Below are 27,749 nucleotides of genomic sequence, written 5' to 3'. Positions count from 1 at the left end.
GGTCACAGAGCCGTCAGGGGCCGTGTTGTTTGGAATGAATGTGCAGCACATGTCTCCAAACATTGCACAGACACCGCCTTTTTCAGCCAACAGCATATCTAGGGCCATCCTATCTTGTACAGCCATCAGAGAGGTAGGAGCCACGTGCTCATCTAATCCCTCAATTGCATCCCTAGTCAAATTGGCAAGCCTTAACATATTGTAATGGGCATAGTTAATCTTATCCACATTTTTATTTGGTGTGGCTGGAAAGAAAACTTAAAGGACTGGTATGTTTTCAAAACCTGATGCTACCTGGTATTTATTAGGGACCCCTCTGGGCACTCCTAAAGCATCTATATAAGTGGGTGAGCCTAAAGTTGGGTCTGTATTCCCCACTGACCTACGTACTAGCACATGGCGTCTAGACCTCTGTGTCAGCGTACCGGCATTAGTGGTCCCCACCTTAACAAGTCTATCCCCTATCTGTCATGGTCCTGGGTCATTTTGACCCAGTGTTCTTAGTTTTCCTGTGCACGGCTTTCCTGAGCCGTGCATTTGGGTCCTCTCTCGCCTTCACACAGCCGCCCCATGACAGAACGACGCAACCACGAAATGGACCCAGCAGGCTCCGCCCGCGAGGAAGACATTCTCCGTGTACAGAGTCTGGTGAGGCGAATAACCCACGCCTCGGACTCACGGACAATTTCTGTCGGACTTAAGGCCATAAGGGCAATAGTCGAGGGAAACCCTTTCCTTCGCAAGCTCTCCTGCTATGAGGGCTTTATTGATGAACTGAGCCGAGCCAAGGAGGCGTTACAGGCTCGTGAGCTGGCAGACCGCGTCCGTTCCCGGGATTCCACGCCACAGCGACAGCAAACGGAGATCTCTGCCAGACAGCTGCCGCAGCAGCAAACAAAGCTCGCCGCGACGGTATCGCAGCGAACGGGGCTCTCTTCAGCCCTGCTGCAGTCGCAGCATCAGACCGTCACTCCCGTCACGTCTGGTTCCGACCACCCCTCACCTGCCTCATGCCTGGCAGGAATGTGGTCGGAGGATGAGGGGCCAGTCACCGTGGCTCCGACACCTTCAGTTTTCTCTGCCACTCCCGTTTCTAAGAGAAAGCGGCGTTCTCGCCGTCGCCGTCCCTCACCGCAATCGGAATCCAGTTCCTGCTCTGAAGAGCTGGACGTGCCAGCTGAAGACCGCGTGGTGCTGACACATTTTGGACAGACTGTTTGCCCCGCACAGCCCCAGCCGTTGCATCCCAAGCCGACTGCGTGCCCTGTGCAGCTACAGTTGGTGTCCGCTGAGCCAGGGGTCTCCGCACCTGCTGGCTCTGCATCTCTTCTCGCTGGGGGTTCAGGAGAACCGCTCCAGCCATCCCTCGTCTCCGCTGGGGGTTCAGGAGAACCACTCCAGCCATCCCTCGTCTCCGGTGGGGGTTCAGGTGGGCCCGGCCAGCCATCCCTCGTCTCCGCTGGGGGTTCAGGTGAGCCCGGCCAGCACTTCCTCGTCTCCGCTGGGGGTTCAGGTGAGCCCGGCCAGCACCTCCTCGTCTCCGCTGGGGGTTCAGGTGAGCCCGGCCAGCACCTCCTCGTCCCCGCTGGGGGTTCAGGTGAGCCCGGCCAGCACCTCCTCGTCCCCGCTGGCGGCTCTGGTCAGCCCGGCCAGCACCTCCTCGTCCCCGCTGGCGGCTCTGGTCAGCCCGGCCAGCACCTCCTCGTCTCCGCTGGAGGGTCCAAGTCGCCTTCGCCCGGTCCGGCCTCTGCTTCTGCTCCGCCTGGTCCAGCTCCGGCTTCTGCTTCTGCTCCGCCTACGCCGTCGCCTGGTCCAGCTTCTGCTTCTGCTTCGCCTGGTCCAGCTTCTGCTTCTGCTCCGCCTACGCCGTCGCCTGGTCCAGCTTCTGCTTCTGCTCCGCCTGGTCCAGCTCCGGCTTCTGCTTCTGCTCCGCCTGGTCCAGCTCCGGCCTCTGCTCCGCCTGCGCCGTCGCCTGGTCCAGCCTCTGCTTCAGCTTCACCCTCGTCTGGTCCTGTGCCCACCAAGCCTCGACCAGTACGCCTGACGCTTGAGAGCCGCCGCCGTCTTCCACGCGGCCGGCCTCCGGACCCGCTCTGCAGCCGCCGCCGTCTTCCACGCGGCCGGCCTCCGGACCCGTTCTGCTGCCGCCGCAGTCTTCCACGCGGCCGGCCTCCGGACCTGTTCTGCTGCCACTTCTCACGTGGCCGGCCCCCGGAACAGCCGGACTATGAACTTTTGTGCTGTCGCCCCCCGGGTCGGCCTTCTGTTCTCCATGGACGCTGTTTCCCTGGACTCCAGCATCTTTTGTTTTGGACTGTTTTTGTATGTTTCTGGGCTCGGTTTTGGTCTCATGCTCCATGTGTTCTGTTTGGTTTCGGTCCCTCCGTCCTGGTCCCCCGCCTCCCGCCCTGGTTGGGTTGTTTTCTGTTTTCTTGTCTTTTGGTTCTTGGGTTTGGGCGGTCTGGAGTCAGCCCTTAAGGGGGGGGGTACTGTCATGGTCCTGGGTCATTTTGACCCAGTGTTCTTAGTTTTCCTGTGGTTTTATATTTTGTTCTTTGTGTTCATAGGATTGTTTGGTTTGGTATTTGGATTCCCCCCATGTCCGTGCTTGTATTGTGGTGTTTGTTCTGGTTCCGTGTTCCATCCTTTGTGTTCTGTATTCTCCTCATCCCCTCGTGTATTCCTTCTTGTTCTCTGCCTCTCTCTGTGCTCCTCTCTGTGTACTCTGTGTTGTGTTTAAGGTCCACATCTTAGTGTCAGTATTTTCAGTTTCGTGTCCTCCCCGCTCTGTCATAGGTGATTGTCCTCAGCTGTGTTCCCCGTGTGTTCCCACTTCCCTCATTACCTTCTGTGTATTTATGTCAGAGTATCCCCTTGTTCCGTGTTGCGTCGTCCCTCTAGGTTGTGTGTATTCCCTCGTGTCTTCCCAGTGCCTCAGCTCTAGTTTCTCCTAAGTATAGTTTTGTATGTCTATGTTCCTTGTAATAAAGACCTGCCTTTTGAGTTATCCCCGCGTGTCCTGAGCCGTGCATTTGGGTCCTCTCTCGCCTTCACACAGCCGCCCCATGACACTATCAAGACCAGTGGTGCCCCCAACTGAACCATGGCACAATGTTCCTATAGGTGTACTAGGGATTCTAACAAACAGACAATGGTCGCCGCTGTAGTAATACAGCCCAGCTGTGGCCCACTCACCTGCTCTGGCGGGTCGCCTCCAATGTGGGTGGGTGGTGGTGGGAATATGCTAGCTAGAGTTGTGCAGTTGGCCGGAGTGTTTCCATGGTTTCCATACTTAGGTCTCCAGTGCCAGCAATATGACATCATTTCAAAAAAAAAAAAAAAGAAATAAGAATTCTTTAAGATTTTGGCATGGATTAACTCACCGAATCCTTTTAGACAGAAGGACTTATTGTCTGATTATGTCCCTCATAGGTGACTTTTGATGTATGATCTAAAGCAGTTCTTCAATAAAGCTATTTTATACCTTTTCACTGCTCAGAAAATATATGAACCTTAGCAAAACACTAAAAATATCATATTTTTGGTGTTTATTTTTGATCACAAATTGGGACACAGCATTTTATTTTTTCTGGTGCCAAACCTATTCAGATTCACACAGATTAAGATCGCTTTGATGGTCCCAAATCGCCAAGCTCTCATAGATGCTCACTGTGAAGTACAGCTGAGCTGTAAAGCTAGTGAAAAATAGATGACAGGATGATAAGTGTTTCTGGCTGACTGCCTAGCTTCTCATGTGGTCCAAGAGCCTAGGCTTTTAATAGAGATAGGACAATGGTGTACTGATAGGATCTCCATAGCCTCAACAGACCATTAGCTGCAGATGACCATTAGATTTCTTCTGCTGCAACAATGCATGTGATTTTAACGCAGATAGCTGAACAGCATGGGTCAAGTGCAAAATCAATCAAATACAATAACAGTTCAAAACAAACAAACAAAATAATCTATTAAACTGTTTAGGAGTGTTCTGGTGGAGTTCTGTGAATTTCTGCTGTTGAGCTCATCTAAATGGGGACTTCATAAGGAACAGAGAAGCTTTGTGTTTAGAAAATCTGACTGCACCTTCACAAAAAATGTGGTGATGGATGTTTGCTGTGTTTAGACTACAATGTCCCAAAAATGGACTACTAAATGTGCATGGGCGGGGGGCACTGAAGCTGACCAAAAGAAAAAATTATTAAAAACTGATCATCCTAAAGGTAGGCAGTACAACCAATGTACAACAGCAGTGTAGTAGTTCAGTAGTTTCATAGTTTACCGTTTTTATAGAATTAGAATTCGATGAGCTTGTTATCGCTGCCGAGCAGATACTTCTGGAACATGGAATCTAGCAAGAGCGGAGTTTACTGGAAATGGGAGAAGCCTGAAACAAACTTTAAAGATAAAAAATTACAGCATGAAAACTATAGACAGTGGTTGTAGCCACCTAGTCCATGAGTGCCTGCAGGCTACCTTTGAGCTACACCCACTCAAAGCATAAAACAAGCATCAGTCAAACCTCAGATTTGAGAAGGATAAAGGAGGCTTTTATCCAGTGGTTGCAGAACACCAGACTATCCATTCAGCCCTTTCACTGGTTCTTAACCAAATGTACTTTGTAAACATAGAAAAGGCATATACTGTATCCCTTGGGATGCCCCTTGAGAGGTTTGAATTGCCCACAGGAGTGACACCTGCTCCTGATGGGTGTTTGACTAATGGGGGAGTTAATGGGGACTGTACCACTGATTCTGTCCATAACTTTTATGGACACAATCTGTAGGTTCAGCCAGGGTTTGGGAGATGAGTTGTTGTCTGATTAGGAGGAGATCAAGCATCTTGGAGTTGTATTCAAAAGTGTGGGAAGAACAAAGTCTACAGTGATACGATAAATATACCAGTGTGTTGTGGCAAAAACAGAGAGCTGAGCCAAAAGGCAAAGGTGAGGATTTAACCTGTGGGTAGTGAACATACAAATGAGACTGCAGATGCAAATGGCAGAAATTGTCAGGAGCCAATTAAGGTAGTCTGGGGATCAACATTATGTTGTCTTTGTTTGCTTAGAATACCTCAGGGATGCTTTGGAAGAGCTTGAAGAGCCAGGGAGTGGGAGGTCTGCACAACTCTACTCCTGTTCCCACTACTTGGAAGAAAATAAATGCATGGATGGATGAGTGAAAATGTCAAAATATGACATTTAAGCGAACTCCACATCTATAATAGTGCGTATCATAGTCTGCGATTGTTCATCCTCTTTCTGTAATTGCCAATGGTTGGTAAAGCCTCCATCCCTTCCTCACTCAGTAGAGCTGAAAGCATGACCTCCTTAATTTTTCAGTGTCTTTTGATTTTCCTCAGCTTGACTAGGCGCGAACACACATCAGCACTTAAGATGGAGAGCACTGTCGCCTGTTGATTTCTGCAGACACTGGCAGACAACCACTGAAATTTAGATTTTCAGTCAGAGCCTCACATTCAGATGCATTTGTTTATATTAAAAGATCTAAAATACTAGATACGACTGGTAATATCATATAAATGCGAAATAATAATTGTACTTTAACTACAGGTATTTTCCTTTTTAAAGTTAGATATGCTACTTTACATTTAAAAGAAAAAACACCAGCCAGGGTTACAGGGTAATATGTGAATTCTACATCGACTTCTACATCCAGCTTCTCCTACTCAACAATATCTAAGGCCTGGTTGCTATGGCAACTAGCAAGCCCATTCTGGAGAACAACCAGGATGCATTAATAAGCTTAGAGTGAGATTCTTTTCCTCCTTCTGTTGGTCAAAAGTGCATGCAGGGGATTTAAAGACTTATATGCATGTGTAAAATATGTAAGAAAACAAAATTAGGATAACAAACTTTTGAATTCAAATACAAAATGCATTGCATCTGTGACTGAAATCAAAGATGTCAGATAAATAATCTTACAAAGCATTTCCCCCTAAAACGCCCTAAGAAAGTGTTTCACCATCTGCTGATTTTTCCCATCAGCGTTATGGCACGCAGTCTGAAGGAATCTCTTGTGCCGACGGGATGCAGCGGGAGGAGGAAGGTCAGCGCCTCAGGGGGGCTCCACTAACCAGTGGAGCTTTATAAGCTACGGATTTCCCCCCAAAAAAGCCCTCCCCCACAGCAAATCTCCCACCCTTAGCCACAGTAGGTTAGTGTGTGGCTATGTTATCCAGGCCAAGGGTGGGGCATTTTGTGTGTCTGTATGCTGGAATGTAAAAAATTAATTTTTTGCTATTCAAATGCTTTTATGTACTTTCAGTTTAACCATGTATTAGTCACTGAAGCTGCTGACTTCACAAACCCAAGTTCAACATATAGATACTTTCTATGCAAAGTGCAAACAATAGCTCTTAAATGTTCAAATATCATTCATTAAACTGGAATGCAAATCACTTTAAAGCTCTTTAAATAACATGAAGACCCAATATTTATAAGCGGGTGTTAAACAAAATTAACAGCTGGATTAAAAAAAATGTTGAGTGGTTGAAAAACACTGCTCAGAGTATATACACAATGACCTGATTCAGTAAAGCAAACACATTTCAGCAACTTTCCCCTTGTTGAGCTAAGCAGATAATAGTGGTGCTTAAATTTAGGATCAGCCAGTGTGGGAGGAAGCTAGTGAGAACCTACAAAGACATGTTTGTCTTTGACTGTGTTGGAGACATACTGAGAATGTACATATTATATCTAGTGCTTAAACCTCTGTAAAAGCTATTTACTTAATTAGAGATTCTAAACTCCTTAATAAGGGCACTGTCCAATGTTCAAATCCACCGGGGCTTCTCTATGTGGACTTCCATGTTCTCCCTGTGCCTCTGTGGGTTTTCTCCAGGTAATCCAGTTTCCTCCCAAAGAGATGCATGAAGGTTAACTAGTGATTCTAAATAAGCTGTAGGTGTTAATGGTTCTCTTTCCCTTTGTGTTAGCCTCAATAGTCTGGCAACCTATCCAGGGTGCACCCTGCCTCTTTCCCTGTGACATCTGGGATGGGATCCAACCCCTCTCTGTGGCCCTGAATTGGATAAGCAGAAGAAAATGGATGAATGGATATTTACCAGATACAAATGACTATTTAAGACTATATAGTGTGTCACAAAGTAAAAATGGAGCAGTCCCTAAGGAGATGGAAAAGGGAGAAAGTGGTAGAAATTGTCTCTTGATCTTATGAGAAAGCATGTTTAGAGTCTACATATGCACAGCAGAGCTTTGAACAATATGCTACTGAGTTCACAATGACCAGGTTGGTAAGGAGAAGGTGTTTACAGCATTCACCTGATGATGTAACCTGATATCACGGTAAAACATGTAACAGACGGTCAGCCATGTACATTCAACACGTTCTTACTCCCAAAGCGTAACATTTTATGCTAGTTGACATATCGTCAGTATATTACGCTTTCGGCCACCCAACACGTTATTATGAGTTCGGAAAAATTAGGAAACATGAGAACGTCTGTTACTGCGTGAGCGTCATTCTATTCGATTTCACGCACAATCCGCCGCGTAGCATAGGAACGCAGAAGGTTACCTTTCGCGTTTCCATGGAACACCTTGGGACGTGACAAATCGTCTGCATATTACGCATTGAGACTGAGAACAGGCTGGTACATTTCATGCATTGGAGAGGCGTTGCAGTCAACAGACATTACTAACACATTTACATGTAAATATGTATTAGCTGCCGAGCTTAATCGTTTTGGATGATTCAGGACCCTGGAATGTACTTTATATGTTGTTTTTTGGTCACTACCAATTTCTTGGCTTATCACTTCCTCCTAGTAATGCAACATCTGCATACGTGTACATTTCGTGCTTTGAGGATGCAAGCGTGAAATGGACACCATGGACCGGTGTGTCTACTACACGTTTTGACGTGATACTGGGTTGGATGATGCTGTAAAATTAATTGATCAAAAATGTTAGAAGAAAGCATTCTAAAAATATGTATGTTAATATGTATTTTATTCAGAACAGCTGACTAAGCCTTTTGAAGTATTCTTGCAGTCCAGTAGAGTTGAATAAAACTGAAAAAAATGGGATTCAAATTACTGGAAAAATAACTGTTTTATAAATGTATGTGGATTTGTAAAGAGTGACAGGTACTGTAGACATAACAGGAATTCTTGAGCCATATATCCGTATCTGCTATCTGGACATTCTGGAATTTCTGCACAATATTTCAAAATAATGCATCTGACACTTATTGAGGTATTAAAAGTATGGACTGAAAGGTTGGACTCTTACTACAGACATCACCATCCATTGATCCATGCTGCCAGAACAGCTAATAAACATTTAATGCTAATTTTAATTACAAAGCGGTACTCAGTGGATTGGACATTTCTGACACACCAGTTGGTTAGACAACAAACTAAAGTAGGCTAATTGAATAATTCCATGAATGTTACATTAAGCAATTAAACATTAATAAAGCATTATATATAATCATTAATAAATGATCACATACACATCACATTACCATAATTACCATAAAAACTTTATCTTGCTTTTCTTCTGAAAGGCCTATGAATGAAGCATCTGGCATTCCTGGAATTACAGCAGGCACAAACAAGATAACGGATGACTAAAAGTGTATTTTAGCAAGTTAATTTACTGAACTTCCATCCAATGAATATGTTGCAGTCTATTTAAGTTAGCGTGCTTACTTGAATCACTCTTACAACCCTCACTTGCCTCCTTCGCTATTGCCTCTCAGGTCTTGGCTGCAGCAGAAGCTTGCATTCCCCATAGGGATCATTAAAGTTTCATCTAATCCACCTGTCTGATCATCCATCCATTCACCCATCTGTCCATACTTTGTCAAGTCAGGTTTTATTTATACAGCACATTTCACTCAGCGGCAGTTTAGAATACCTCTTCCAATTACAGCTCCTTGTGTCTTGTCCATGCACCTGTCCATGATCTAGGTATGTATTTGTATAATTATTTAGCAGTTTTCATCAGTGTGAGGCATTAACAAATCTGTTTGTCTGCAGCTCCTTTCTGCAAATTGAGACTGATGCACTTTAGACTTTTTTACATCCTTAGTTGTCAGGTTATCCTAAAATGTAATTTCTGGTATAGAAGAAATTCACTAACTTCCTATTATTTTATAATAACTTGAGCTGTAGTATGTAGTGCATTTCAATATAAATCTTTAGGTAATTGCCTGCATTGTCTAGACATATAGTGTGCATTTAGAATTTAAGAATCCAATGACAACGCCTTGGTGATTGTATAATTTAATCTGTAGGACTAATAAGATTAGGAGAATCCCATTTCGAAATCAGATGTACCCCCTCACTTATTTAATGAGAGGTTGTGCTAATGTAGAGCAGCCGCAGCCTCGCTTGGGAAGGGGGGGTTGGTGGGTAATGGGCTTAACCATTCTGTCTGAGAGGGGGTGATGTTTAGGGAGAGCGAGACAAGCAATAGTCACCAACACTCATGAACACAACTGTCTAGACAACACAGTGAAAAGATCTTGATTCTGGCTTAGCTGCTACCAGCGTTTCTGCTTTTAGTGTTTTAATCCAACATTTTCCACACACCTCCCTTTTTCAAATGCATGGCTCTTTGTCACACATGCGCTTTCCTTCAAACCACAGAGACCACCCTCAGCTCAAGCCAGCCCTGCTACTCCTCTCCTCCTCCTCCTCCACCAGGGACCAAGGAGGCGTTCTGCACTTGCCACAGCAGTTTGCAATGGACAGTACCACAAAGACTAAGTGATCCTTTGCATCGCCCAGTCACTTGACAGAAACCACACCTGACAGCCAATCTAAGCGTTCAGAGAGAGAGAGAGAGAGAGAGAGAAAGTGAGAATAGAGAAAGAAAGGGGAACTGATGTGTGGATTACTCCTTAAATAAATACGATTTTAAACCTACACAGGACATTTATTTACTAATAGCTAGCTACTTAAAAAAGAAGAAAAAGCAAAATGGAAGAAGACATGGATGAGGGGCAGAGCCAGAAAGGTAAGAAAGTAAATCTTTGTATGTTCTGAAGAATTCATTTATGTAGGTTTGTTTTTGTCAGTGTCAGTAGTGTCTTTGCAGAGACAAGTGCACAAATGTAAGCCATACCCTCTTTGAATAAAAAAGCATCTGTTTGTGGGAATTCTTTTGTCCACTGAGTATCAGCACTCCACTGAAAAGTGCACGTCTGTTTGTGCTGTCTGGGTAGTCACAGGGGTGTGAACTGCTACAGCAAGGGCTGGACTGCCTTTGTTTGCTTGATGTGGCTTTCATGGTTGTCGTGATGACAGAGAGAAACACGAAGAGCATGGAACCAAACTAAACTATTACAGTCTTTAAACCAGCAGCTTTCAGGTTCTGTCCTTTGTGTCGGAAAAACCGAGGTGCTGTATGATGCAGCAGTGCTTTGCAATATTCACTGTGCATTTGTTGCAGGAGGAGTTTTTAGTGGGGGGTTTTTTCATTCACTTAGGAGGGGCAGTGTTTGCTTTGTGCAGAGCTGAATTGCTATTTATACTTCACACCTCCACATCTTGTTACTCTGCATGAATGATTCAGTATGTGGTTGCAACAGTATAAAACAAGGAAGTGTATTTTTTCATCAGTGGACTGGATAAAGATATTTTTTGTTAAAGAATGACACAATACCAAAGGTAAAGAGGATGCTGTTCTCATGTAGAAAACACTTTTTATTTCGCCTCCCTTGTCTCCTTCTCTCTCAGATTTACTGTGTCAGGCATATGTTTGTGTTCCCTCCTGTCGCTCTTCCCTGCAACTTAGCACTACTTACAGGCACACACACGAACTGAAACAGTTGCCATGGCGCTGGCAAAGTCATTATCTACTCCCTCTTCACCCACTCCTGTTGATGACATTTCAGAAGCACAGGAATAGTTTGCTGTGTCTAAGAATGTGGGAGGAAGAGAGACAAGAAGAGGCGCACATGTAGAGTCAGAAATCATAAGAAATGATTACAGCACAGAGTGAAAAGGAAAACAAGACGCTTAGGAGAATATAGTAAGCTTAATCAAACTGCTTGACTAAGCAGTGTAGTAGGAGTAGTTCTAGAAAACCTATAGTTTTTGATCAAACAACTTTTAGTGGCATACCTACGGGTAATTTTTGTATGACAGTTCAATAATAAAGCCATGTACTTTGTGTCTGTCAGATCCATTAATTTGGGCAAAATATTAATGTAGTTATTTAGCATGTACTCATATAAAGCAAGCTCATTTTTCTTGAACAAAAGCTTATTAAAACCAAATTGACTGTTACTAACCTGTTACAGCAGAGGCTCACACACAAGCAGTCCTCTGCTTTGACATATGCAACCTGCTTCTCACACTGTTTTCGCCACTAGGGTGCTTTTATGAATCACTGCCCATGTGTCAACACAATCAAACATTTGATTTCTCCCATCTTATATCCTTTTAATGCCATTAATTTTTATGCAACATTATGTCACAACTGTTGTGCCTGATCACCACCCCCTCACATTCATAACATCTGATGCTGATGGTAGTGTCTACATACTTTGCTGCAGAGATATTGCATGAAGCTGGCATGCAAAGCAAGTAGCACCAGACTTGCACATCAAGATGGGATAGTGAGTCAATACACTGCCCAGTCTGCTGTCAGTCCAAACAGAAGCAAGAAGGAAAGTGTGTCTTAGAGATTGTATTTTTGTTTTATACAGTAAACTAAAGGCTGAAGCTCTTGGTAATTACATTACATACCAAGCAGCTAACCAGCTAATGTTTGTTTTTAGCCTGACACCTTCTATTATAAGTCCGCTCTAGACAACACTGAGAACTACTGGACTGGTTTCCACAGCAGTTAAGATTGTGCAGCTTCTCCAGCAGATCATCAGGCAGTTTGGTTGTTGGATTAATTTCCATGTTGTAGCCTTCCAATGGCAAATCTGAACAATTACTCTGTAGACCATGTGTAGCAGAAATTATAGAAATTTGTACATAGAAAGACATCAATCACTGCCTGGGATCCTGAGTGGTACGATGTTGAAACGTACAGCCTTTTTCCTAAATCATAGGCTATTATTATTTAACCAGTAAAAAACAAATAACACAAGAAACTACACCCTGGTCCTGTTAGTTAGTATTGTGTTTGAAAGGTTATAGCTTAGACTTTCCTTTTGAATGGAAAATCAATAGTGTCACTATTTTAAGTATTTCAAGTCAAGTTTATCACCATGTTCCAAGATGGAGGTTCTGGAGACCAAGTATTATACAATGTAATTTGCATATGTTGGTTACCTAAATTATTGTATCTTTTATTAAATGATTGATTTGACAGCCCCTCTATAGTTTGTGAAGACAAAAGATGATTGCAATGACTCCTCTGATGATAGTCATGTTTTCACCCATGTCACTTTGATTTCATGCACATTTTTCTGGAGAAATATATAATAATTTGTAATAATCATTGATCATTTTTGACCAAAAACTCACAATCTAACCTTAATTGCAAAAAAAGTGGGATAAATCATAGAAAAAATTAAATACATACAGTGTACACCATTAAGGAAAACATAATAACTTGACAGGCCTCTGTCTACAGCAAGCTTCTACCCAGTAAATGTACAGAAACCGGTAAGACTGGACATCTAGAAACACCAACATTTTAAAAGCTTATCATTTTGCGTAACCCTGATGTAGAAACAAAGCCCCCACAGTGGGTGATGTGCATTTTGTAAAATAAAATGTGTATTGTTTACATATGTATTTTAAAGCACAATTCTTTATCATTTTGGTGATGAAGATATCATTCAAGCTACCAAACGGACTGTAGATAAATTGGTACTTCCAGCTCAAAGGGGTGCAGGTGTCATTGAGTGCACTCACAGCATCCTAATGCCCTTCTGTCTTCCTCTTCTGAGGTTGCAAATCTCAGATTATGAGTCAGATGCACCAGGTGGGCACTGTTCACTTCAGCTGCTAGCCAAATGTATGAGCGCACTCTATGTACCAAAGTGGCCATTAGCAACAGGGAGCAGTCCAACGCCCTTCTGTTGAAAAAGCAGGTTTCGACCAGTATGAACACACGGCTAAATATGCTAAAAGTTCTGGAAATGAGCATATGGTGGGTAATACTGTGGATAAATAAACCAAACATGATTCTGCAGGTCATTTACACTTGATGTACTAACTGTTGCTGAATGGAAAAACTGAGAAAGGCACACCTGTTAGCATTTCCTGAGCCAAGAATCTACTCTGCAAGGTAGCGTTTGTCCTTCTGTTTGATTAGCACGTGGTTACATGTCGAGCATCTCATTTTTGTCCGTCTACAATCATGTGAGTAACATCGTGTGACTGTAATACTCAATGGAAAAATTGTGTTGTATTTTTTTAAAGGTTCACCGAGTTTCATGCACTTTGAATTTGCAGTTGACTTGATAAATGCCAAATCTGCATTAGGCTAAAGGCAAGGAGATGCTGCTTTGAACATAGTTGCTGTGGTCAGACAAATGGTTTTCCCACTACATAAAACCACATTTGTTTGGGGTTTTTTTGTTTATTTTTATCAAATATGATAAGAAATAAATTATTTAGAAGATATTATTCACTTGCAGCACATTCATGAATATATTACTTCATATATAAGTAGCAGCTTATCTAAGAGCTCCTATGTTCTCCTCTACTGGCCCTTAGTGTTTTGAAGCCTGCCCCAGCCCAGGTCAAGAGAGTTCCACCAATTGTTCTAGCAATTATTTCTGGAGCAGCTAAAAAACGTATGTGGGGTCTCTTATTGTTTTGAGCAATGACACAATGGTATAGATATAGGCATAGGTTAAGAGGTGTTGAAAATTACTTGCATTGAGATTGATGATAAACACTAGCTCACTGTAGTGACAATATCTTAAAATAATAATATGATATTGTTGTCACTCAACATGATTGTGTCTTGTGTTAGCTTATGTAATTTAAAAGTTGCTTAAAATTTCGGTCATTCAGAGTAAAGTGTGTCAGGAAACTGTTATTGAGTAAAAATTGAAGTACTAATATGAACACTGTTGTTGGACTCTGTAGACATGCTCACATTACGGTCTATTGTTTTGGAGCTGTGCTTCAAATCCCTGCATTCTTTGGTTTTGGCTGCTTATGACGTTGGCAATCAGGAAACTTAAACTCATTTCACCCTGTGAAATGGAAATACCTGCATGGTTAAAATGCATAAACCTAAAGTCAAAAACCTTGTTTCTTTTGCTGTGTTTTTGACTCTTGCCCCCTAGTTCCTGGAGTGAACTTGGCTTAGACAAAAGACACGTCTACAGTCACGCAGTCCTGTTTAGACTCTTCCATCTCTCTGTGAAAAAGGAAGAGAGGAAATCAGTAGCTGAGCTTCCAGGCCTGGTGTGGAACAACCTTTTAGCCCTGAAGGGGTTTTATGTGTAATGTGTCTCGTTCACTATTGTCCCACTGAATTTGTTGACATACAGTAAGTGGGTCACGGCTCTCAAGTACCCGGTCTATTCTCAGATTTTGCGCTGCGGTTGTCATGGCAACCATGCTGGTTGATTAAACATGCGCAGAGGAGATGGGGGCACACAGGAGCAGAAAAAAAACCTGCTCACTGCAGGGGAAGGGGGGTGGGGTGCATTAAAGGAACAAGGAAAGCAACGAGACGCATGCACGCCCATTACACTCAGTCTGACACAGGCACACCATCCCCCCACTGAGATCTCGCTCTCTCTTGTCTCTCTGTCTGACCAGGCTCACCACCACCCCGTCCCCACACAAAACTCCTAATAGATGCTAGCTGTATGTGGGAAAATTGATCTTTCTTATTGGATCTCTCGTGTTAGAAATGAATGAGCAGACAGAGAATTAGATTATCCTTCCTTTTTCTGTCATCGTCTTTAATGAATTTTGTTAATTTAATACTCTAATGCAGCATGCTATTTATTTTCTCAGATGCTAAAACTGCATCAAAAGCAAAGCCTCATATCCCTATATGACTTCAAAAGGAAGAAATCCTTTTTAATTAGGAATGAACCAACATAAGCAACCATCCGTCTATCCATTAATTTTCTTCCGCTCATCCAATTCAGGGTCGAATAAACAACCATTTGAGTAAAAATCATCTATGAAAGCAAGTATTTGGAATCTGCCCAATATTTTTTTATGTCTTTTATGTCTGATATTTTGCTAGATGTAGAACTATTTTGGTTAAGAAATATTTGTGTCAATAGGGAAAAAATGTCTTAAAGGTACTCTAGCCTTAAAGAGAAATTATTTTTTCAGTTTAACAGGACCACCACACGTCAAATACTGACCTATGGATGAACTAAGCAAATTTCATAATGTGGAAATGTCTGAGAAACATCACAACACTGTAATTCGCAGAATTCATCCAATTCATCATCCACCCTAAGTTACTCCATAAATTAACCCTGCACTGATCTGATATGGACAACATTACCTCAACCATCATGCAAAAGTTGACTAGGTCAGAGAGAACGTGTGTATGTGTGTATCCCTTTTGCCTGTCAGCTATGGCACTGACAGATGGAGGAGAAGTGGGAGGTGGGAGAGGCCTTGGGAGGGGGTCATCCTTTCTCTTTGTATTAGGGAGACGCCTTCTGTTGATTGGACCACGGTGTTTGGGCTCTCACAGGCTTCAATTTCACCCCCTCCCTTTCCTCCCTTGAAAAAAAAAATGTGGCTTTGTTCTGGGAAAATAAAATATTTAAAACAGTGCCATCTTCTAAATCTGTCTCTTTGTTCAAAACTGAATAGCATTAATCCTGGTTTTGCTAGAGTTAAGATTTGCGCCGATGAAATGTATTTAATCAACACGCTGAGGCAAGAAAATCCTTAAATGTTGGTCATAAACATGAAAATAGGTTATTCTGAGTAAAACGTGCTTTGTAGACTAAGCTTACCTTAAACATTGCGGGTGTACTCCAGATCAGAATAAGGCAAAACAAAAACATCACATATATTCATTGAAGTACGCAGATGGTCCTTGTCACTGCAATTCTAGTCCATTTTAAATCTGCTTGGTTGCACCAAACTTCCCTACTTGACAGTCATTGTTTCCTATACGACGCAGCCATTCAAATACCCATGACCCCTGAAGCAGGCCATCTTTTATTTTTATCACAGGTGATGTGGGGCTAAGCAGAAAGCATAAAAAATGAATGTGGGAGACTTGTGTGCCTCCGCACTGTGCCACTTCTAAATTATTGATCAAGCATCCACTAACTCTTCATCGTCCGTTTGCCATTTTTCATCCACTCAGAGTCTCAAATTCATTTAGGATCAATGAAGGTTTACAGAGAGCAAATGATAGCACGCACTGGTATTTTTTAATGGGGTGAGGAAGACAGATAACATATGAGATCATAAACCAATTGCTGGTGATCTTTTATCACTGCAGTTTCAAAAACTGGAAGGACCATAGCAAATGTGAAATGGGGGAAGCTAAGCTAATAAGACGTTACTGTAAATTCAGCTGTTTCTACTCACGTGAATACATTTTTTTCTCTCAGAAAAAGATGGAAGCCTTATTAGTTTTTACGTTTTTACCTAGATTTACCTACATTTACAACTTTATCACTGAATCTGGTCCTTTTCTTACACACCTCTCTTTACTGGGTGTGATGAGTTTCCCTTTCACAGAATTAAGAGCAGACAATCAATAAAACATTAGTCTGTTACATCCACTCAGTAATGCTTTCATCCTGCCTTCTAACTTCATCTTCAACTGTTTCCATGGAAACTCTTTAAGTCAAGTCACATATAGACAAATATTATGTGTGTTGTACTCTGTAGTTACATTTACAGTACAATGTACAAACATACTAGTAGCCAATTCTGTTTATTGCTTGGCGGAAAAGTAGTCTGTTTAAAATTGCAGCTGCTTTTTGCTATGTGCAGAAAAGCAAGGAAATAAGCCTTGATTGAGGCCATCACTTAAATCATTGATATTACCCCTTGTCTCTCTTCATGTTAAATACAGGCTCCACTCAATTACTGCACTAAATCAACACCAGCATATCTCAAAGGCTGCTGTGTTTGTGTGTTTAAGACTCAAAATGCAAGAGAAAATGTCTTATATCTATTCTATCTATTTCTGATGGCTGAAAAACCTTATTTTTCCATACAAGTGACATAGTTTGGAAATAAATAAAAAATTAACTGGGAACATTGCAGTAATTTATATCCCATCAGTACTACATACAAATCCATGTATTTGTGGGGAGTACTTGACTCAACAGTTGACTCTTTCTCTGGCTCATAAATGGGCACTGTGGCCAAGAGGGTAAGAGTTTCTGAACTCTCTGCCACACTCTCATCTTGTCAGTAATCACAGCTGCATCAATAAATTCTGTCAGTGCCTGTTTCCTGAAGTGTTAAGGCAACTCAACATAATGAATCTGGGGCAAGAGGTAGTGACAGATAGACTTGTAGAGGGTACTCAAGCAAAGAACAAAAATAGCTACATTCACATGACCTTGGGAAATGAAGGAGCGAATCTGATAAAGTCCAGTTTAGGTAACAGATCCTTGATTTCTAAGGCATTCCAGACATTATACTGCAAAGTTATGAGGATTGTGTGTTAACATGTATTTGGTTGGTCTCAGAGCCTTGGCACTGCTGTGCATCTGGAGACCTTTTCATGCATAAGTTGCCAGAAAAAGACAACCTGACACCCTTAAATAATGATAACAGAAAATTTTGCTATCCAAAATATTGTAACTGCAGAATGCAATCGTGTTAAAAACAAACGCTTACACATGACTTTACACAGTCTTATGCAAAACTAACCACACTCTTACTGCTTCCATAGGAATTAAATATGGCGTGATTGGAAGGGTAGCATTTGAACAAACCTCAGGACTTCTGGAAAGTACTTTGCACAGTCAAAACCAAAGTGGAGATGTTTGACTATCGTCACATTTGGCAAAAATCAATCACACCATATCAGCACAAGCAACTGTCAAACACAGTTCCTGTGGACCTTGCAGTTACTGAGTTGATCGTGACCTTGAACTCGTGAACTCGTGAAAAGAATCAAAGTGTCGCATCAGCTGAGTCAAAGTCAACTGATTGGAATTCTGTGGTGGGACCTTAAGAGTGCTGAGAATATACAAATGCCCACAAACCTCAATGAACTAAGGCAACTTTGCAACATGAACTTTGGACTTTGTTCCAATATTCCTCCACAACAATGTCACAGACTGATAAAGCCCTGCAGAAAAGAATTACTCCAAGTTATTTCTGCGGAAGGTGATTCTACAAACTATTGAATCATGGGGTGTACTTAGTTTTCCACAGGACTGAATAGAGTTCTTTAAAACTCTCTTTTTCTCACTATTTTATTAGGATGCAGGTTTCGGAATAAAAACAGCTCTATTCCAAGTGAGACTATACAAAGTGATTCATAGAAATTCATTTTTGATTACATTGATTAAACTGATGGCTCGGCTATGGGAGCGTCCCCCAAAGCACTCCTGGAATGCACTAAAAACGGCAGAATTTTAGCAGCATCTGTTTTACTGGTGGAGAGGGAGTCTAGGCCATTTAAATCTACTGCGGGTTCTCAGAGTCACATGACGGAAGGTGTGAATTAGCGTGAAACCACCTAGGAGTGCATGTCAGGTGGCACTGTAAGTACCTGATAGTTACCAAGAGGTGAAGTATTCCCTGAATTTGATGTCTCTTCCTTGGTGAGTCAGTGGGAATGCTGGAGAATTACTAAGGCAGTGATGATAAAGGCAGACAAATGGCACTGCAGTCCCTCTATTCAATGGGGGAATCACCAGTTTGAGATATAATGCATACTATAAACATATAGTGTACCTCATCTTTAAACCTTATATCGAAGCATACACTGTATGAGCTGAGAATACTTAAACAGAGACTAAAATCAGAAGCTTATTAACAGGCACAGCAGAGTTGTTTGGATTGAAAGTGTGAAAAGCTGCACAGATCATTTAGGATACAGCATTCAGCAAACCCGTGTATGGACAGAAACATGTTTAAAATACAGCACAGAAGCCGAATAGACATTCCACAGTCTAGCAGTGGATTACATCAGTTAGGATGTAGATAATCTAGGAAACCCTGGGTGAAGGTTGTAACTGCACCAAGCGTTTGAGTGCTCAGCACAGCCCAGCGGGCGGACCAGCTACTTGGTATTCCACTCATGTCTGGATCAGAGTCACACGAAGAGAGTTGAGGAGGAGGAATATTGCTCTGACTGCTGCTTTGAAACAAAAGTGAAGATGACTAGACAACCTTTAAAAGAATGGAGCTGAAAACATCCTGAAATCTTATCATCTTTGCAACTGACAACAGAGTCACTGCGTCTCTTCTGAATGAGCACAGCAAAACCAATGCAGATGAATTTAATCATGGGCCATGATCATCTTACATCTGATCAAGAGTAATGCTGTGCTGGTCATAAAAGCACATATACCACATTTGTTTACTGACTACAACTTTAATCATTTAGAATATTTATGAAGCAGCTCTCCAATTTTAATACAGGTCTAGCTGTTTCAGAATGGTCTGGCTTTGTGAAAAATGAATCTGTCTGGATAATATACAGCAAAACACTGCAACACTGGATTCATTTTGCACTTACACAGGAAATACCTCTGTACCGCTGTTGTAGTTACTGGGAAATGACTGACTCAGTAGCACAAAACACACACACACACACACACACACACACACACACACACACACACACACACACAGAAATATACAAACACGAGATGGAGACTCATAAATCAAAGCAATTCATAAAGACACACCTGGGTACAATATTTACAGACGTGGCTTCTTTTTGAGCAGTCTGTGTGACAGGAGATTGAAGATGAACCTGAGCAGTGATTTGTTACCTTAAGAACCCCCTGGGACAGGAAGCTGAGGAAAGTAGAATGGGGTTAAAGGTCATGATTACTATGTGAAACTAGGGCTGAGTTTGTAATGCTGGATAAAATGTCAGCATCATCCGTAGGGCTATAGAGCTGACAGAACAAATAACACAGTTGTTTGATAGGGTTTTGTTGTTGTTTTTTAACATAGGCAAAGGGAAAGGAGTACTGCAGTCAAACTTAGCTTGCAGTGTTACATGCATAGCTGCCTCCCAGCTGGTTTGATTCCTGGAGAACATTAAATGGAAATGGAAATACAGTGTACTGCATGCAGATGCATTTGCTCAATTCTAATGTATTGATAAATAATTTAAAACACAGCAAATGCAGCAAAAATGTCTCTGTTACTTTGTGCCACGTCTCCTGTTTTTCCTCTCAGAATTTTAACAGTCTTTGTTGGTTAATCTCATTGTCCGTTTAGGATGCCTTGAATGCTGCATCAAATGCCTGGGTGGGATTCCATACCCATCCCTCATAGCCACCATCTTGCTGTATGCTGGTGTGGCCCTCTTCTGTGGCTGTGGACATGAAGCCCTGACTGGCACTGTCACCATCCTCCAGGACTACTTTGAGGTTGTGAGGAGCCCTGTGGATTCACTGGATGTCTTTACAATGTAAGTAACAAAGGTTCTAAACAGCTCTGTTGATTACCAAGAAAACATAGTTTGCATACTTCAACAATATAAAATACACAAGTATATGTGCTTTGACACATCCTAAAGATCCACTGCACAAGCTGAGCAAAGACAGCTATGTTAATTACTTCTGTTTAAGAGGCCCGTAATTATCTATATAATTTTCCTGTGTGGGTATTTTTGTATGAATATGCTTGCTAACATCTTAAAAAGAAAGGGTAACTTCTTATTCTTTTAGACTGCATTTCTGTTGTTCTCTATTCCTTCTCCAGGATTGACATTATTAAGTATGTGATTTACGGCATTGCATCGGCTTTCTTCGTCTATGGCATCCTGCTAATGGTGGAGGGATTCTTCACAAGTGGTGCCATTAAAGATCTGTACGGGGACTTCAAGATCACAACATGTGGACGTTGTGTCAGTGCCTGGGTAGGGCTACTATTTTACTTCATATTAACTATAAAATATATAACTATTACTCTATATAAGCTTTTACTCTTTTCGGGAATCACCTAGTAAATGTCAGGTCATTTCCCAGGGACTTTCCCTTGAAGGCTGAGTAGGTTTCACTACCTGACACTTTTTTGTGGCCAATGTGACACCACTCATGCCCTCCCCAGCTCTATATGTAATGATGTTTTTAGAGTTGACCCCTGTATTTGGTGAGGTTTCACTATTTTGAAAAGGCTGAAAAAGGTCAGCCACAATAGAGCCTTTAGGAGTACTATAACTCAACTATTTTTAATTTCCCCAAAAGAAAGTACAGTATAAATAGCACCACATTTTTTCAGAGGAAAGAAGACATTGAAGGGGGATATACAAACCTAATGTAATCTGAGGCCATTCACATGTGTGCTCATCGCTTCTGTTTGATATATAGTATTTTTTTTTATTATCAATATATCAAATTTTTAGATTTCTCAAGTTCCTCTACTAAAGAAATGTGTCTACACAGAGGAATTCTGATCTCATCATCTTTTCTTTGGCTTCTATTGAAGTTGTTCTTCAAGTCAACATCTAAATCAGTGGTCCCCAACCCCCGCGCCACGGATCGGTACCGGTCCGTGAGTCGTTTGGTACCGGGCTGCGAGAGTTGAGGCTCAGGTGTGAAATTTATGGGTTTCAGGGTTTTTATCTTTTTTTTTATCATTTTTAAACGTTAACTCTGTTTCCCTGGGTCTTTTCCCATGTGTTAGGAATAAATCTTCTTCTATTTGGTACTGGAAGTGGTTTTATTTTGTTGTATTTATCCGCGACACCTTAAAGGCCGGTCCATGAAAATATTGTTGGACATAAATCGGTCTGTGGCGCAAAAAAGGTTGGGGACCACTGGTCTAAATGATCAGTTTTACACTAGCCACAATGCCTTGGAAGGTGTTAGTATTACTGCATCAAATAAATATGGTTCCACTTCAGTAATCCATGTTCATCTGTACCGTTTCCCACTTTCAGTTCATCATGCTGACATACATCTTCATGCTGGCTTGGCTTGGAGTGACTGCATTTACCTCCATCCCAGTTTTCATATATTTCAACATCTGGAATATTTGCCAAAATACTACTGTCCTGGAGGGAGCCAGCCTATGCCTTGACCCACGCCAGTATGGTAAGCATGAATATTCTCCAGTTTTTTCCCCCCACATTACTTTTGTTTTTCACCCCTCTGTGTGCTTAGAAATAACTCGGTGACAGAAATTTATGCTGTATGTAAATTACTACTTTTTACTTTTGTGAACAGCTAGTAAATATATAAAATCAATTTCTTAAGTGTAGCCTCAAGGTGGTTTTCTTTTAAATGGATTAAACATGTCTTTAGGATATGGGTAAATAATAAAAGTGAGTAAAATTATATTATTTTTTAAGTATAGCAGAATGAGACTGTATGGAAATGATAAACACCATAAAAAATTCACTAGATATGAGAATCTGGCATAAACAACATAAAAACACAGATACATCTTGCCTTGAGTCAACATACCTGTGGTGGTGGTGTAATAGTGTGGCACACGTTTCACCTCTTTACTAGCAACAGAGCATTGCTTAAATGTCACAGCCTATCTGGGTATTGTTGCCGACCCTGTCCATCCCTTTAACGATCCCAGTGAATCCATCTTTTGATGGTCTAAAGCACCATGTCACAAAACTCACAGAATATCAAACTTGGCAAGTAAACACTGTCAAGACCTTCTGAGGTTCAAAATGAGCAACGGAATGGGGGAGAAAGGCGATCAAAGTGACTCTGAACATGGTGTAGGTGTTGATGGGCTGGTCTGAGTATTTCAGAAACTGATTATCTATTTGGATTTCCCCACACAGCTGATTCTAGGGTTTAAAAAAGTGAAAATATACAGTGAGAGGCAGTTCTCTGACCTAAAATGCCTTGGTGATGCCAGAGGTGAGATGAGAATAGCCAGACTGAATAAAGCTAGTAGGAAGGCAACAGTAGCTCAAATAACCATTTGTGACAACCAAGGTATGCAGAAGAGCAAGTCTGAACACACATCACATCAAACCTTGAACCAGATGGGCTACAGAAGCAGAAGACCGCACTGGGTGCTCCTCCTGTCAGAGAAGAACAGGAAGCTGAGGGTGCAATTTGTTCAGAAAAAAGACAACAGAAGAAGGAAAACATTGCCTGGTCTGGGGTGCTCTCAGGAGCTCAGTCACTTCCATGTGGCATCACAATGCCACCTGTGCAACAAGTCCAGTCATGAAATTTCCTCACTACTAAATATTCCACAGTCAACTGTTAGTGGTAGTACAACAAAGTGGAAGAGTTTAGGAACAAGAGGAAATTAGCCACAGGCCATGAAAAATCACAGAGCAGGGTCAGTGGATCCTCACACGCATAGTGCACGGTGGTTTCTGCAGAACCAATCGTTACAGACCTCCAAACTTCATGTGGACTTCAGATTAGCACAAGAACAGTGGGTAGAGAGCTTTCTGGAATATATTTCCATGGGCATGCAGCTGGAGCCAAGTCTTAAAGCTGTTTATAGCTGCAAAGGGTAGGCCAACATTTTAATAACCCATATGAATTAAGAACAGAACTTCACTCAAGTTCATATGTGTGTGAAGCAGATGAGCAAATACTTTTAGCAATATAGTTTATGCTGAAGTAACTATGGATCAAAATTACTGAGAAACATTACCTTGCTGAATCTGCACTAGAAAGAATTACAGCAGTTCTGAAGGCAAAATGGGCTCCATTCAACAGTAACAAGGTGCAACTAATGAAGTGACAGATGCATATATGGACTATCTGATAGTCCATATAAACCTTTTGCCACTACTTGCATCCTGTGGTCATCTGTGCTGTATCTGCTCTATTGTTCCAGAGCATTTACATTTATAAATATACTGACCCATTTCAGGTATTGTGCCAATTGCGGAGGCCAGAACTATGTGCACTGGATCTGAGAAGTTCTACAGGATGTGTGAATCGAATGAGGTAAGGTAACTTTGAGTACTAAATGATGTCTAATGTTGTAATGCTGTAAAATGAATTATAGATGGGTTTAAAACATAAGACAAATCATTACGTAATATAGTGAAGGAATCACTGTGAATAGCTTTCCAACAGTGGGATTCCTTGCAGGTATTCTTCTAAAGGTTACTTTTAAATGAAAAACAATTAACAGAACCTGCATCAACTGCAAAAAACACCAGTTAGTCCTCATTACAGCAATAATATTGTCAGATTTGTCAGATTCACACATTCTAGACCACAAAGGCAAAAGAATAAAGTGCACCTATACTGGGGAGCAGGGAAAACAAAAACTGACAAATTGATTGGCAGAATGACAGCATGCCTGAACTGACAGCACGGCAAGGTATGAACGCCATTCAAATTATTTGACTTAAAAGTCAAAGTTTGACAGAAAACTCAGACTATGACCCCAAACTCACATGTTAGACAGTTGACAAAAGTCAAAGTATTTTTTAACACTGAAATTGCAGTTTTTCTGATGAGAAACTTGAGCATTTACATACTGACGGTAAATGTGTCACAGATATCGAATGTGAATTTATGGACATGAAAAAGAATCAGAGTCAATGATTTTTTATTGCCAAAGATGTCTGCTAACCCCTGAAGATTAATATGTCCTGCGGTTTGTTTTTGATCCAGCTGGACATGACATTCCACCTGTTCATCTGCGCCCTTGCTGGAGCAGGAGCTGCTGTTATTGCTATGGTAAGCCACCGATAAGACAATGAAAACAAACTGAAACCGGTTTAAGTTTTATTTATTAATTTATTTTAAGTAATGCAGTATTTTTTTCATGAAGATCAGATTAAGCTTTGCTGTTGCAGCAACACTGTGCAGTTGTAAGACAATTTTTGAAAATGGAGGCAAGTGAGAAGAAATGCTGTAGCGGGATCAGTAGCTTCTGTTATATTTACCTGTGAGAGAATAGCTGTAGATAGGAGAGAAGGCATTTTGGCGCAGTGAAAAAGACTGTTTGTCTCCCTCCCTCTTTCGGAGGAGCCAGGCATGTCATGCCGTTGTCATGGAAACAGGGAGAAGAAAGGCTCGGAGATTGTTGCAAACATCACTCAGTAATCAGCAATTTGCAAGGAGCCATTTTCTGAGAAACAGAAAGTGTTTGCTACTGGAGATGATGGTGCAAATTGTGGGCTGAACTAGTTTCCTCACATCGCAGTGTTTTTGCTGTGATTAATCTCTCCAAACTTAGCTGGAAAACAACAGATGCACACACTGGTGATGGCAAGCTACATTGTAGCCACAGCCACCCTGGGGCGCACTGACAGAGTGCGCCCCAGGGTGCATCTATCAGCCCCAACCTGCAGTTTTATATTTGCAGAGCAAATATAAAACTGCCAGTCCCTGTGAAAAGAAAAGCTGTGTAACAACCTCAGTCATTAAACCACAATACATTCATTATAACCACTGCTGCCATGGTAACACAAGTCCAACACAGTTAGAATTATGCTGCCACCTGCTGGACGATTGTTGTCCTTAATCCAAGGGTTCAGATCAGCTTTTAAAGTCTATTCAGTATTAAAAATGAATACATTTAAGAAATCAATAATGATAATGCATAGATTATGAAATACAGCTGACCTTGTGTGATTTGTTAAATGGGAATGATTTCCTTACAGATCCACTACTTGATGGTGCTATCTGCCAACTGGGCCTACGTGAAGGACGCCTGCCGGATGCAGAAGTATGAGGACATCAAGTCAAAGGAGGAGCAGGAGCTTCACGACATCCATTCCACTCGCTCCAAGGAGCGTCTCAACGCCTACACATAAAAACCAGCGTGAGGCCTGGCCCTGCCACTCCGGCCTCTCTCACTCTCTCTCTCTTCTTGCTTTCTATCTGTCTCTCTCTACCATCCCCTCCCGAGGGGGGGCGGATGGCGCCTAGGGCCCTCGCCACTGCTGATGTCACTGGTGCGTCATATGACAAATGTGGTCTTGGGGGGGAACGTCACATAAACCTCCCCAGTCACAAACAGCATTTCAGATGAAAAAAAAAAAAGCCCCTTTACCTCTCTCATGGATGGTGTTATCATTTTGGCAGTTGTATTATTGAACAAGTTGAATAAGAGTTATTTAGTGCTGACAGTAGTTTTAGTGTAGTTTTTAGAGTCAGAAGTAGCAGTAGTATTTATGTTTTTTTCTTTTTTAATAGTGTACAATTGTTTTATTTTTCTTAAACTTTATTTTATACCAAGTGTCATTTTGCCTTCTTGGATAATTTATTTTATGCTGATTTCCTGAGGGGGTCAACAGGGGCTTCAAAGGGTTTTCAAGCACATTTCTCATGTCGTGTGTCTGAAGATTTCATGTTCAAGAACTGTGTACTGTATGTGAGTGGATGGTTAGTTTTGAAAATATTTTAAATTTCACAATACAACTATGAAGCATTGTAAGCCTTTGCCATACCAGTATTCCCAGGGATTAAAACCACTTTCACATGAAAGCAATTTAATCTGTTTTTCTATGTGAAACATAATTAAAAAAAATAACAAGACAACGCAAAAATACCAAATCAGAGTAAAATAATATTTGCTAGATGTGCCAAGCCTGTTAAACAGGAAATACTGACTTTGATAGATAGGATTAGTGAATTGAAGATAAATTGTGGGTTATTTTATGATATATTTGCCATTTAGATATATTTTCGGACTCGCACAAATGCACATGCAAACATGCTTTCATATTCCCTTTTTTAATTTCTAAAGTTGAACTTTATAAATACTAATCTCCTGTTTTGCAGTACTCTGCACTGTATATACTGATATATATACTGATAAGTATACCTATATGTTAAGCACTGACATTTAAAGACATTTCTTGTGAGAGTAAGTAGAAATCAGTCCTACCTGCATCTATCAGCCCCAACCTGAAAAGAAGGCCTGACGGTCAAAAGTTGTCTGTGTAATGGCACTCCTTGGTGGAATTTTCAGATGTGAGAAAAGTGTGTGTCACCGTAATTTTGTTCATTACAGTAACTGTAACTTGCCTATAAATCCACATACAGAGGTGGCCTGTCAGTTCATTGCCTGGCGATTTTTTTCTTTCTGTCAGTATTTCTCAAAGCTAGTTTCATGCACTTCTTTGACCATTTCTGTGCTCTCTCTAGATGTAAGCGCATTGATGTTCAACTCAAAGTTGGATAACTGTACTGTTAGTAAAGACTGTGAATTTAGATGTTTCTCGTGGCATGGACATGCATCAATATAGTCTTTTTGACTCATAAGTTACTTTATTTCACCTCTTTATTTTTACACTATTGACTGTCTTGCTGGATAAACCTTTTGTTTATATGTGCAGTACTAAACCTCCCACGCTTACTGCGTTATGCTCCTAATATTAGCGACTGTAGTCTTTGAGTTGTGTCTATTTAGTTTGTGATGAGGTTTAAACCATGTCTTAAAGCTAATACTTGTACCAACATTGCATACTCTGTAATGATCTGAAAAAATGCTCTCAGCTTTCTCCTCATATTAGTCTTTTGTACTTTCACTACGGATGCTTAGTAGCAGGCTTTAAATCTAATCTGTTTTGTACATTCATGTGCCAACAGCTTGAAGTGGCTTATTTGACCTGTATGATCAAATTTGCTTGCATAAATAAAATTCACTTGTGTACTTGTTAATAAATACCATTGGTTTCTTGTGACCAGTTTGTTTTGATGTGGACCAATTCTACAGGCAGTAGCACAGGATTT

General features: G+C 41.4%; 2 protein-coding genes across 2 annotated transcripts; one reads left to right on the top strand and one right to left on the bottom strand.

Moving 5' to 3' along the window:
- Positions 1–1,093: 1,093 nt before the first annotated feature.
- Positions 1,094–3,346, bottom strand: LOC120441318. The gene is made up of 3 exons (XM_039615832.1): positions 3,196–3,346; positions 1,934–2,473; positions 1,094–1,333 (listed from the first exon to the last, which is right to left on the bottom strand). Exons 2-3 carry the CDS (start codon positions 2,357–2,359, stop codon positions 1,094–1,096), a joined length of 666 nt encoding a protein of 221 aa, XP_039471766.1. The 5' UTR covers positions 2,360–2,473; positions 3,196–3,346.
- Positions 3,347–9,640: 6,294 nt separating this feature from the next.
- On the top strand, positions 9,641–27,690 carry gpm6aa (glycoprotein M6Aa). The gene is made up of 7 exons (XM_031758803.2): positions 9,641–10,006; positions 20,335–20,527; positions 20,821–20,977; positions 22,001–22,154; positions 23,923–23,999; positions 24,678–24,743; positions 25,673–27,690. The coding sequence occupies exons 1-7, from the start codon at positions 9,970–9,972 to the stop codon at positions 25,823–25,825; spliced, it is 837 nt and encodes a 278-aa protein (XP_031614663.1). The 5' UTR covers positions 9,641–9,969; the 3' UTR covers positions 25,826–27,690.
- Positions 27,691–27,749: the final 59 nt, after the last annotated feature.

This window comes from Oreochromis aureus, linkage group 2 (genome assembly GCF_013358895.1).
Source record: "Oreochromis aureus strain Israel breed Guangdong linkage group 2, ZZ_aureus, whole genome shotgun sequence".
In the NCBI taxonomy this organism is placed as follows: domain Eukaryota; kingdom Metazoa; phylum Chordata; class Actinopteri; order Cichliformes; family Cichlidae; genus Oreochromis; species Oreochromis aureus.
The sequence above is the reverse complement of the archived record's forward strand: the minus strand, read 5'-3'. Positions and strand labels throughout refer to the sequence as shown.